Here is a 13,903-nt window from a genome sequence, read left to right on the forward strand (position 1 = left end):
TCAGTTTTCCCCTACCTTCACCCCACACAGCAGAATTACATGCATCCAGGCTTCTCTTCACCCATTGGGGAAGGAAGACAGGATTTGCCTCTTACAGTGTTATAATTGCAATATGCACAAGTACAGTCACTTAAAGCACAAGCCACAATACACAAAGTACAATACTACATCTCTTTTCAGGGATAGGTACGTTGCCTCCCCACCCAGCCCCTTCTCCCCATCCCCACTGGCACCTGCTGCAGAGCACTATATTAAGTGTCGGTGTCTCATTGGAATGCTAGGAGTTCTGAGAGCAGACTGCCCAATACATGGGCAGCTCTGCACATGCATTACAATCAAATGGGCAGTACGTTAGGGTAGTACTTTATGGTCTGATGGGAAAACAGTTACAGAATAGCATTCTGTAACTAACTTATTTTAATCACAAACCATCCCTGTAAAATGATTATGACAAATGTTAGAACCAACTGCAGATTTGGCACGTCATCTCTATGCATGTGTGTGCATGCATAAAATTTCAGTGGACATGTTTGTACAGGGTGACCCAAACAGAAGCATCCAGTGTAGCAAGAGAGCACTGCATGTTCTTTACAGCTACAGGAAGGAGCATCAGGGGCGGGAGTGGCGGGTAATCTGTCTCATATTATACCAGCAGCTCTTTATCTACCAAAAGAAAAGAACTATAAATGCTGAAATCCTGTTTTCATAGTAGAGCCCAATCTCCTTCTATTCAAAGGACAAAGCGTTATTTAAATAAACAAGAATAATCCTATTAAATGAACAGCCTTTCTATATACTAGAAGGGAAAATACAAAAACTTTGCAATGTTCTCTACACATGATTGTGTGCTACCTCACCCACCTTGTCTCTCTAATATACACATGGTCTAATTAACACAGCATCCTTGTGAGGGATGAAAATATTATCCCTATTTTAAAGATGAAGGGAAAGGCACCCAAAGAGATGTGGTGATTTGCCCTAGATGATGCAAAGCAATTCAGTGGTAGCAGTTGGAACACGCCTGAGGCTCCCTCCTGATCCAATGTATCCTGCTCCCAACCTCTTATTCCAAAACCTGCCTCAAAACAGACTTCTTCAATTTAAAAAAAAAAAAAGAAAAAATTGGTAGCCACCAATCTTAAAAAAATGATTTAGACAAAACCGTCCTCCTGGGACATTCTGGGTTGTCCATCTATTTAAGATGAAAGTACTCCAGCACAGGACCATGTTTACCCCATCTCTTGTACACCAGGAGGGCCCCCCCCCCCCCCGAACATGCTATAAAAACTTCACAGCCCGCCTGTTCCACAACTCCTCTTTCTGAATTTCCAGAAGATTAAAGACCTTGAGGTCTTTAAATCATGATTTGAGGGCTTCAATAACTCAGACATAGGTTAGGGGTTTGTTACAGGAGTGGGTGGGTGAGATTCTGTGGCCTGCATTGCGCAGGAGGTCAGGCTAGATGATCATAATGGTCCCTTCTGACCTTAAAGTCTATGAGTCTAAAAGCCATGGCTGGCATTAGGGGGTAGCAAGCAGGGCAATTGCCCGGGGCCCCGTGCCACAGCAGGCCTGCAAAGCTAAGCTGTTCCAGCTTCAGCTTCAGCCCCAGGCCCCAGTAAGTCTAACACCGGCTTTACTCTCTGGTTTATTTTGGCAGACCCCCTAAAACCTGCCTGCATCCCCCCCAATGGGCCCCGGGCCCCTGGTTGAGAACCGCTGTTGTATAGCGCCTGACACACTGGTTGTGCTTCTATAATAAATACTAACACTACAGCTCAGGCATTTCTGGCTTTGAGTTCAATCCACTGGGCCATGCTGCCCCCAACAGACGAGAAATTTTGGTCTGTTAAACACTCTGTTTACTAAGCCCACTAATAACAGTGAAGATCTCTAATGTGAGTACTGGAGCCTTTCAGGATAACATTTCAAGAAAGGACTCTGACGTCTGAGTGCCTATCTCAAAGCACTGTTGCTCTTGTTTCCAAAAAGTCTGAGCACCCACAGGACTTCAGCTGGGAGTCATGGGTGCTCAGCAAGTCTGAAAGATCAGTCCCAATGTACATCAAGCCAGGCACTAAAAATCAGAGGCCACTTCTGAAAGGTTTGATCTATTGCAGCGGTTCTCAAACTGTGGGTCGGGACCCCAAAGTGGGTCGCCACCCCTTTTTAATGGGGTCGCCAGGGCTGACTTATACTTGCTGGGGCCTGAGGTCAAAGCCCGAGCCCCACCGCCCCGTGGCCAAAGCTGAATCCTAAGAGATTCAGCCTTGGGCAGCGGGACTCAGGTTACAGGCCCCCTCCCTGGGGTTGATGCCCTTGGAATTCAGCTTCCTCACTCCCCGGCCTGGGGCAGTGGGGCTTCAGTCCTCCCTCCTGGGGTCATGTAGTAAGTTTTGTTGTCAGAAGGGGGTTGTAGTGCAATGAAGTAGTGCAATGAAGTCTATTGGAACAGACCTGTAAAATACTCATTTGTTTTGTGTAATGAGGAGATGATATTGAACTGGTTATGGCTGTAGGTTTCAGATCTATGGAGTGAATGAAATCCACTTACCCTTTTACTTTTAGCATCTGGTCAAAGGTCTCAGGGAGAGGATTTCCATAGCTTTCTGGGAGAAACAGGGTAAGGATCCCTATCAGCACAGTCAGGCTTCCCATGAGAATGTAAGGCAGGTATCTGTCATAGGCACCTGGCAGAACACAGGACATGGCAACATGAGTTATACACCAACCATCACAACAAGCTCATAGATGGAATAAATATTCAAGACATCGCTATATTGTATAATTCACTTTGCATAATTTGTTACCCAATATTTCCACCTAGAAATCAGGACAAGTGAATCCCAAACTGGAGTTACTTATGTACCTGCCAATCCTATCCAAAGGGTTTTTCAATTAAAAATATGCCAAACGACAATATGGGATGATCACTTATAACCAGCAGTATTTCATCTGGGTTGCAAGTTACGACTCTGGCACTAATTATGTACCATTTAACAGCTCTCACATGCTGCTTCTTCAACGTAGGATAACAAATGTCTTGGCAAGATAAACACAATTGTGCTAGTACCACTGCTGGAGGAAGTGAGCCTTCAATAGTCTGTTTATATTTGGACTCAAATCTTAGCCTCACAATAAAACTTCATTAAATAAAAATTAAACTTCCTCCACTAACAGCACATTTTAAAAAAACTTCATTAGAAATGGGGAAAGCATCAGGCCTCCTGTGACAGACAGTGCCCTTGGTCTAGTCAGAATCAGGTTTGGGATCGGAAAGTAACTACTATTGCCAGAAGCCTTACATTTGTGCACAAGTGTATGGTCAGAATGCAAAATCTGCAAACCACAATAGCACAGAACATTAGGGATCTTTCAGAAAAGGTGCAAACCACGGAACCAGAGAGTATCTTATATAGAATAGACGTACTCTGCACATGACGATATTATCTCTGATTGAAGTTATACCTGTAGACTTTACGAGGTAGAGAACAAAGCTAGGATTAACCACCAAAGATCTCTGGTGTATCAGAGGAAGCCAAAGTTTGTGCTTTGATCTCCATCTTCATTCAATAACTGGCTAAACTATATGGTCCTAATTTAGCCGAAGCAAATATCAACAGCTCACAGTCTTCTCCTAAACCTTATCTTTTCCTATTTTAAATATGTGTGACTTCCTCCATTAGTGTGCCAACCGTCCTGAAGGCAGGCCCATGGGACATATGAATCCAAAATAAGAGAAAAATCACATTTTTCCTTACTATATGAATAACCTCTGTATTATTATTAACGATTATTGGCATTGCATTAATATTCAAGGATCCCAAGCAGGATTAGGGCTGCACTGCCTTATGCGCTGAACAAACATGAAGAGATTGAAACAGAGGGAACTTTTTTTTTTATTACAAAGAATAAACAGAAATCCTGGCCACAAGCTGGTAGTTTTGTGACTGTAATAGTTGCTAAAACATTAGATGAGAGACTCACATGGTGTTAAATGATTTAAAATTTTGCCATGTTCAAACACATGGATGAGACAGTATACGTAAAATTCTCCCCTCACTTTCTCTGTCATCATAAATCAGGATTAATTCCCTTGACGTAAATGGAGTTACATTGGTTAAAAAGCCACTTGAGAGATAGGAGAGGAGAATCAGTCCTTATATATTAGTAAATTATATATATATGAGCTGAGCAGCTGGGCATATAATGGACATATAACTTCACTAATATCAGTGGAGCTATACTCACTTAATGGCAGCTAAAGTTCTTGTCCATAATGTTTATACAAATATTTAATTCATGTGAGAATTGCAGAGTAACAGGAAATTTATTATAGGAGCAGCTGAGTCATCTGACAAGTCTCATTGCAAGATGCTGTTTTTCACTGTTTATAGCTTTGTCAAAACGGAACCTTTCAGGCTGAAGTTTTCCATTCCAGGTGTCTGCTCAAGCTGAATTATTAATTATTAATTATTATTATTATTTTAAAGTTTCAGCAAAAATGGTTCAGCTATTTCAGAGAAGATTAGGGAAAACATAAGTTGTTTTGCCCATGTTAAGAAGGTTAATGCAATTGTTTTGCTGGGAACCTTTACCACCTCCGGGGGGAGAGAGGGGTGCCATCCTCATGTCCAGAACATGCCTTGCGCCATCCCAGCAAAGAACCACCCAAATCTGGCCTAGTTACAAGCCTCTGGAAAACACTTGCAGGTTACATATGCTCAGTGGAGTCTTGCTAGAAGCAGCTAAATCTCTGAGGCTTCTTTTCTCCCTGAGTATGTTCAAGTCTCTCTCAGCTCCCCACCTGACAGACTGCATGCGGGCTATCCCCACAGAGCAGCTGAGGACTTTCCAACCCAGGGCTACAGTTGCTGAAAAAGATTTGCCCTGTAAAGGCTGCTCCTAGTTAGGGTGGGGATAGGTATTGGAACTGAGAGCAGGGAGCTTGTCTCAAGAACTCCCCTGCTGGCATTCAGACAGTGTGGAGGAGGAACCTGTTTGATCTGAATGCTTAGGGGACAAAAGCAGGGAAAGAAATAGACTTGGACAAAGCATCTGCTGAGATTGGGTCTGTCTGGCCAAGGAGACTGGAACTGGAAGCTGGGTAAGGGAGACTGGCACTGGTTGGGCAAGGAGACTTGGAGTAGGAGGGGGGAAAACAGGGGAGGAGGACACAGACTGGATGAGGAGCTGGGGGGACTCGAAGAAGGAGCCGGGAAGGTGGCGGGAGGCAGAGATTGGATGAGGAGTCTAGGGAGGCAGACTGGGAGTCAGTGGGGTGGGAGAGGAGAGACAGATTGGAAGGGGAATGTCACACAGCCAACTGGGAAAGGGGTCACTGTTCCTTACAAGCAACTCTGGTCTCAGACTTAACAAACTCACTACACCTAACACACTGGTTTCATGATAGTTATCGATAAAGGGTAGCATGTGAGGTCTCTACGGAAAGCTTGTAACTTATCAAGACTCATAATCATTGTGCGATGCGTATATGGGTAATAGTAACATTATTCCTCAACTATATTTAAAATTTTATCCTTATGGTCTTCAAGTAAAAGTGAGTCACCAGGGGAATGGTGCTGGCCCATTCAAGGGGGAGGGAGCTCTCACCTCTCTCTGGCTAGCTGATTACATAACGTTTTGCTCAGTTGTTTACCTTTGCACCAACCCAGAAAAATTAAACATAAAAATGACTTGGAAGCGCCAAGGAAGGACAGAAGAGTGAGGGGGGCGCCCTGTCTGTGAATAAAGACTGATTCAGTATATCACAGGGTGGAGAAAGACATTCTACATCCGTCCACTGAGGTGGTACCTGAATGAGTGGAGGTGCTTTGTGAAAGACGGGGTCCTAGCTCCTTGGGGCTAGCCAGCACTGCAAAAGACTGGAGTGAGAATCTACTTTATTAGCTAGGACAGGTAACTATGAATAAGGGTAGGCCCTACTTCACATTTTATGATTTTGTTTCGTATGTAACCATTTGTTTCCATCACTCCACTTGTTTCTCTTTAAGAAAAAAAAATGGAGATTCAAATAAATTATCTTTTGTTTTACAACCATTGAACAAGTGCTGTGTGTGATACAGAAGCCATGGGCTAGGCGAAAACTGGGACGCACTGTTTCAGATGAGCTGGACTTTCTGTGGATATCCAGTGATTAGGGGCTGGACTGCACAAGTGGACCCTTCGAAGGAACTTGAGGGCTGCGGTGCATCCACTGTCAATCTGCAGGTGTAGCCCGGAGAAAAGTGCTCATGTGCCTGACAGGCTGGTTGTGTTAGGGAGCTAACACCTGACTGGCACAGGCACTGGAGAAAGCTGGCAATAATGTCACTCACAGCCCTCCATGCCCAGAGAAGCCTCACAGGGGAACTAGGACTGACTGAACAAGGAGACTCTGACTGGCTGGGAGGGGCAGGGATGAGAGGCTGGCACTCACACAGTGAACCTGGATGGCAAGACTATGACCGGGTGGGCAAGGAAACTGGGATGGGGTGAGACACCTGAGGAGCAAGGATAGCGACTGGGTGGGGATAAAAAATGGGACTGGGATACAGAGCTAGGAGTAGCGAAGAGACCAACTGGGACAGGTTGGAAGGGATAGGACAGGAAGGGGGTCAAGCTTGGGGGGAAATGTGCACAAGGGTCCATACCTATTTCATTCCTGTTCAGAACCTCGAATGGAAACCAAGATTCCCGAGTCTCACCATTTCTCTGCCAACTGTGAAGTCCTCTGGCAAAGGGTGTGTGTGCCTCATCCCCTACTACTGCTGGTCCACATAGTGGATCACAAGCTACTATAGCTAACATTTACTCTGTTAGATCTAAAAGTTCCTATGCTGCTGATGAACTTGGGGGTGTCAATATGATTCCACTTAATGGAATTTCTATTATTTCAATGTGCTTTTTTAGAAACCAAAGAAGTCGCAAACAGAAAGTTACATTAAAAACACCAGGGTTGCAAAATCAAGCACTCAAAAGTGCCAGAATTAAGTCTGTGCAACTTGACCCTTTTGTACATAAGCATTAGGATACAGCCTTTAATTACTTGATCACATACCATTTTTTCTGCAGGACCCATCTCATTCAGGATGGGCCTGTTCTAGAGATGAATCAGGGTTCTGTAGTGAAGGAGGCTTATCTGTTAGGACTCCTGCTTCATTTGTTGCAGAACTTGGAAGGGGTGTAGTGAATGAGGCAGTAGATTGTAGGAAGAGACAGCATGTTGTCTCATATCTAAGGCAACTGAACGCTGCTCTGAAGAAGTGGATTCTATCCTTGCCTGTGACTCAGTTTCTCTATGTAAGGCCAGTTAAATCACTTAGACCAAAATTCTCAGAGGTGGTCCCTCATTGCTTCACTTAAGACCCTGGGGTCTGATATATAGGAGTGCTGAGCACTCACAGCGGCAATAGAAATCAATCAAAGCTCTGCTTATAGCATCATGTAGCACTTCATAGGTTAAGGACTCTGAAAAAAAAATCAGGACCTACCCATCACAAATTGAGCAACCGAAATGAGTGGATACTTTTGACTTTAATCTCTAGGTGCCTCAGCTCTCCATCTATAAAATTCTATGTGAACAGCTAATGACAGACTGGGGCTGAATTTCCTTCTACTTTTGAGTGTTTGACTTTGCAGCCTTAACATTCTTTTAACACAGTGTTTTGTGTGTAATTTGATGTTATATGTTCACACCACTGTGTACACATTATACAGCATATTTTCTAAGTACCATTTTCAGTAAAGTATAGATGCCAAGAGATTATCTGACCTTCATCTGCCTGTTTTTCAGCATCTGAAAAGTCTCTGTGCTCTCTTCTACGCTGACCGCCAGGGGCAGCTCCAAGTTATTTGCTGCCCCAAGCAAAAAAATGTTCCCGCAACCCCCCCGGCCCCACCCCTTCCCTGCCCCATTCTAACCCCTTCCCCAAATCCCTAGCCCCGCCTCCTCCTCTGGGGTGCCGCATTTCCCCTCCTACCCCTCTCTCCCAGGCAGCACGCTCAAGGAAGGAGGCGAAGGTGAGCTGGAGGCGGGGGGTGGAGCGGTTCCTCTGCCCCACCCCAGGGTTACTTCCTGTGGCCCTTCCCATGCTCCCCACTGCCACAACTCGCCTCCGCTCCGCCTGCTTCCCTGAGCGCGCTGCCGCCGCTCCGCTTCTCCCCTCTCCCTCCCAGGCTTGCCACAAAAGAGCTGATTCGTGTGGCAAGCCTGGGAGGGAGGGAGGAGAAGTGGAGCGGCGGCACTGGAGCGGAGGTGAGCAGGGGGTGCGATTCTTTTTGCACCCCAAGCAAAAAAAAAAAGTGCCGCCCCAAGCACACGCTTGGAGCGCTGGTGCTAGAGCTGGCCCTGCTGACCGCTATGCAATGAATGCACTACATGTGCTAATCTATTTAGGCCACCACTATGCTTTCTATATTTAAGTCTCTCCCAAAGGCCCATTTGGGCCATCATGCCCTTGGGAAATTAGCTGACTGATAATGGGAAGTTTCAGGAGTGACTGAGATTAGTTTTCAAGAGTGCACTATCAAGATGTGGCAAAGTATCATCTCAGCCACTCTACTTGTATGTTTCATCCCTTTGCTTTCCCTCTTTGTCTTTGGATTGTGAGCAGAGTGACCAGGCCTCTTCTGTTTGGAAAGCACCTGCCTCAATCAAAGAGAATAAAAGGGCCTGATACATCACTATTGCACCTGTATAAAACTGGAGTAATGCCATTTATTTCCTTTGGTGTAAAACAAAATGGCCCAAAATGAAGGAAAGTGACTGAAATTATAAGATCTAAAAAGTTGGTTTAAAAATCTCGGGAGCACCAGGGCTTTCTAACTTGCACCCATTCTCTGGGATAACTTTTCTGTGCAGTTTGCTCTCATCTGTTTAAATTCAAGCCAAATGACAGAAGACATCTCACCAAGGTAAACAAAGTAAGGAGCGATGATGCTGCCCACCCTGGAAGACATGGAAGTAGCTCCAACTGCCATGTTTCTTACTATCGTTGGGTAGATCTCAGAAGTGTAGACATAAAGCATTGAGAATGCGGATGTGATCCCAAACTTCCCCAGCATCACCAGGAAGACAGACAGGATGTGAAAGTCTGAAAATAAAATTAAATAAGGGTCAATAAAGCTGCATCAAGTTCCCATGCTTGTTACTGTCATTGCTTTTACCTCCCAAAGACTTCAGTTTTTCATCCCTCTATAATTGTAGTCTTCTCTTATCATAACCACTCCCCAGATCTAGATTATCCAATTCATAATTTGAGCAGGCAGCTTATTTTGATTACTTTGGTTCATTCCCAATCTGAGAGTGCTCTTGAAATGCATTACAACTCTGATTCAGCAAACTACACAAGCACATGCTTAAATTCATATCTGATCAGCAATGCATTCAGGTTCTACTGAAGTCTACGCTGAAATTTGGAGAACTTCTGATTTCTGTAAGCAGTGACTCCAGTTCAGATGCAGCTGTGTTTTGTAGTTTATCCAATTTTATGAGCTGGTCATCTGAAGCATAAGCAGATCAATAGTTTGATATTCAGATGTGCTGAGCAACACAGTGCCCAGTAAACTCAATGAGAGCTGCAGTATGTACGAAAAAAACCCTCAAACCCAAAATCAAATCAAGCCACAAATGTTTGAGGTTTGGTGCAAATTTCACCCAGGAACTTTCTGGTTTCAAACCCTTTACTGGAGCAGTTAGATGGCACTGTAGGATATATTTTATTTTTATGTCATGAGCTGAAGCTCATACCTGTAGGCACCAGCTGAATGAAGAGAACAACCCCTCCTCCTAAGAACAAGGTGCCAGATATGGAATACCGCCGAGGTAAGGTTCGGAGGAGCAGCCAGGCAATCACATAAGCCGGAACTTCAATAATGGCTGAGAGGAAGCAATTGATGAAGACATTTCCATGCAAGTTGGGAGTGTTGAGTGACAGTCCAAAGTAACCAATTGATGTTAACATCCTGAAAAATGCGTAAAAAGTAAAGTCTCTACAGTGTTACCCAAGATCCTGTTTCAGAAACAGCACTGTACCAAACATCAGCAGCGATGGGATGGTTTTCAGAATTTCAATAGCTACAGCACAGTTTCTAAGTCTTTCACCCCTGCAGCTTCTTTTTGTACTAAAGATGTATGAACACAGTCCTCTCCGCAGAACCCTAACTTAACACTCCCTCCCGTATACAATATGGTAAATGAAAGGCTCACTGGAAGTTATTCATAATGGTGTTTCACTGTGACAAATCCATTAACAATATAGTGAAGTAGGAAGTTCCGAAATGTTTCAGTTCATTATAGCATGCCAGCTACAATCCCTAGAGCAAATTCTATTAAAATTCTTGGGGTACTCATAAAAAACTCCATTACAGCATCTGAATACTATTCTGCATAAGAGAGCTGGAAGATTCGATTTCAAATCTTGGGATACCTCAATTTGACATCCGAAAGGAATTAGCCATTCCTCTAGGTGGGAGGCAGTGGAGTCTAAAGGACTGGATCACAGATTGAGAGTCATGTATTGGGTTCTAATTCTTGTTCTGCTACTGAACTGCTATGTAGCCTTGAGCAAGGCACATGACCTCTTTTGCTACACCCCCAAGACGGTAATATGTACTTCACACGGATGTTGTGTGGATAAGATTGTGAGCTGTTTTTTATAGCAGCATTTGGAGTACACAATGTGCTATATAAATGCTCATCATCAATACAGTCATCATAAATTTGCATGCTCACATCCACGCTTAGGAGCACAAATCTTTACCTGGCTCAACACGGATGCAAGCACCTTAATGCAGGTATTTAGACACCCTACATAGATTCCCACATTTGAAATACGTCCCAGTTTATGAGACTGGTTATTATAAAAAACTACAACAGGCATCATAAACAGATTGTTTGTTGTCCGTGTCCTTTAGGATCACACATCCACTTACCACAGCAACAATGACATAACAGTGATAACTGCAATGTTTCGGGTTCTGAACAAGTCCAAAATGTATGCCTTCTGCTGCTGCTGCTGAAGCTTCATATCCTGCATCTGTGGGGAAAAGGAAAACAAACACAAAATATCCCTATACCCAAGGAAAAGATCAATCCAATCCGAGGAGAAAAAATCTTAACACACAAATTTGGGAGGCTGGAGGTTATGAAAAGATAGCCCCACATTAACCCTTCCAAGTAAAGTGAAAGGGCAGAAAATACACAGATCGACTGTCACACAACCAATTCTGCACCAGCAAAGGTGTTTCGTAGGAATCTTGATTATTCTCTCCCCCAGCGGTACTCCAAAGTAACTTTAAGTTGCTTGTGACATAGGGCAGCACGGTCACACCAGTACCAATCTGATCTAGAAATCAGTGAACAAGTCATCAAAGACTAGAAAATCTAACAGGGAAAAGCTTGCACTAACTTCTCCTCCTTCATGCTGTACAAAGGCACTCCCAGAACTGGCCTCACTGCCTATTGAGATCTGTCTTTATTTAGAATACACAGATCAGTGTAAAGTAAAAAAATCATCAGGCTCTGCTGCCTATTTAGCAGTGGCTGGTTCCAACAGCACACGGGAAATTGGAGCTCAGTCCTGACCTCAATTACTGTGATGATATTTGCCACCACTGCTTCCCATGTTAGTGGAGGCTGACAGACCATTTGGTAGTGGAAACAGACCCTCTCCAGCCAATCTGGCATGTGCAGTGTCTTCTTTGTTGGGTCCAACTGATTCAAAGTGTGGAGGATGGGTTCCCACCTAAGAATTACACCCTCCTTGGACCAAGAGTGGCCAAAAATTATTACCATTTAGCAGCCTAGGATGAAGAAAGGAGCTGGTGATCTCGGTCCAGGGCTTAGTAGGCTGGTGCCATTACTACAAAAGCCACTGCCACAACAGATACCAAGTTAGTCTCAGGTGAGGGGTCAGCCCAGCTGGGCATAAAATGGGCATAAAACAGAGCTAACCTCTCAGTCCCAGATGACAAGGCTGTGTCACATTCCTGGTCTGCCTGGGGCAAGCTGAAATGCTGCTTCCTTGGCTGTTCCTGTTTGGCTATCTAGAAGTTTTCACTTTCTAGGAACGTCCGTCTGGCATCGCTCACAAGCTCTAAGGTTATTTTAACAGAACATACATTGTGCAGGCATCATCCACTGGCAAATGTAAAGGCTGACCTCAGGATCAGACTTGTATGGTTGGTGTGTGGGGGGAAGAGTGGCTGTATTGCCACTTAATCTGAAAGGCATGAGGCAGTGATGAAAAGCAGACTTTTCTACTGGAGCTGTGTCTGAGTCAGAAAGGAAGCGCTTTTCTTTTTCACAGCTGTTAGAGGATACAATTCCCACCCCCAAAACACACTTGCTTTTCAAGAACAGATTTTAAGTGGCATAACCAAAAACTAAACAATATTTGAGTAGTTTATGCTGCCAAGCAGCAAGTTCATCAAAAAACACATTTTTCTTGCAGAAAAGTCATAACAACATGTGGTTTTGTACTGTGCCGTGGACTATATGGAGCTTAAAATGTGGCTATTTATATGACAACACATAAAGTCTCATGTAAAAGACATGTGCACATGTCATGAACACAGATGGGACTGAAACCGAGGATCATAATCACCAGAGAGTATGAGCCGCTACCATCTAATTAAGCAGAGTAACTAGTCGGCTATTATGCTCACGGAGCTAGTCGCTAGAGGGAGACAAGATCACAAATGCTCAGTCACTGTATTATTTGTGTATTTGTGTTGCGGTCAACCCTTAAATGCTAATAAGCTTTCTGTGCTAGGCTTTGTAACTAAGAAGATTAGCCAAGAGGTATCATCCCTACGAAAGGACTAAATGTTCTTAATTAAAATGGAGCCCTTTTACCACCAGATCATTATTAAAAAGCCAGAAAACAAACAACCCCCCATGCACACACACAGAGCCAACAGTGTACTAAGCCAGTGAAAAAGGACTATGTAGCTGTGGGGGAATGGAACCGCCTACACACTATACATCTTTATTTATTAAGGGTGCCCTTTAGTGCTGTGCTGGGACTGACAGGCTCTTCAGTGATGCCCTGCCTTCTCCTTTGGTGCCTCCTACTAGCAAGTGCACATATGCACTATAAAATCTGGGTACCAGAACAGCTGCTCCACACAGATCCTTCCATCTGGAAGAGCTACGTTTAAATTAAATGATCAGCTGTCAATAGTGCATCCAACCGCGATGAAGATTAATGTATTTTAATTTCTCATTTTTCTGAGTGAGGCAGTGGTGCCCTAATAATAGACAGTTCGTTACAGCGGTGAAACAAGCCAGTCCTGACTGAAAGCCAGAGAAAGTCATTGCTGAAGAGTAGAGACCTTACTGCAAAAATAAACAGCAACTCCAGCTGAATGTTTTTGATTTACTGACGCAAATGAGCCACCATCAACTGCCTCATGTCACAGCAAGTACTGAACCTGGACAATTTACTAAACAACTCATGACAGAGCTGTGCTTTGAACTGTTTGGTGTTCTGGCTTCTCAGGCCTGGTCTACACTACGCGTTTAAACCAAATTTAGCAGCATTAAACTGATTTAACCCTGCACCCGTCCACACAACGAGGCCCTTTATATCGATATAAAGGGCCCTTTAAACCGGTTTCTGTACTCTTCCCCGACGAGAGGAGTAGCGCTGAAATCGGTATTGCCATGTCAGATTAGGGTTAGTGTGGATGCAAATAGATGGTATTGGCCTCCGGGTGGTATCCCACAGTGCACCATTGTGACCGCTCTGGAAAGCAATCTGAACTCGGATGCACTGGCCAGGTAGACAGGAAAACCCCACAAACTTCTGAATTTCATTTCCTGTTTGCCCAGTGTGGAGCTCTGATCAGCACGGGTGGTGATGCAGTCCCAAATCCAAAAAGAGCTCCAGCATGGACC

The 13,903-nt window shown here is 44.2% G+C and overlaps 1 protein-coding gene across 3 annotated transcripts in view; it reads right to left on the reverse strand.

Annotated features, from left to right (window-relative positions):
- Positions 1 to 13,903, reverse strand: part of SLC22A4 (solute carrier family 22 member 4) — a 59,662-nt gene that overhangs the window by 2,541 nt on the left and 43,218 nt on the right. For all 3 annotated transcript variants that reach the window (XM_032769196.2, XM_032769194.2, XM_032769197.2), the window contains 4 exons: positions 10,936 to 11,039; positions 9,752 to 9,966; positions 8,913 to 9,095; positions 2,555 to 2,690 (listed from right to left, as the gene is read on the reverse strand). In XM_032769196.2, coding sequence (XP_032625087.1) covers positions 2,555 to 2,690; positions 8,913 to 9,095; positions 9,752 to 9,966; positions 10,936 to 11,039 — 638 coding nt within the window. The remainder of the gene's footprint in view (positions 1 to 2,554; positions 2,691 to 8,912; positions 9,096 to 9,751; positions 9,967 to 10,935; positions 11,040 to 13,903) is intronic.

The sequence above is a fragment of the Chelonoidis abingdonii genome, chromosome 7 (genome assembly GCF_003597395.2).
Source record: "Chelonoidis abingdonii isolate Lonesome George chromosome 7, CheloAbing_2.0, whole genome shotgun sequence".
NCBI lineage: Eukaryota > Metazoa > Chordata > Testudines > Testudinidae > Chelonoidis > Chelonoidis abingdonii.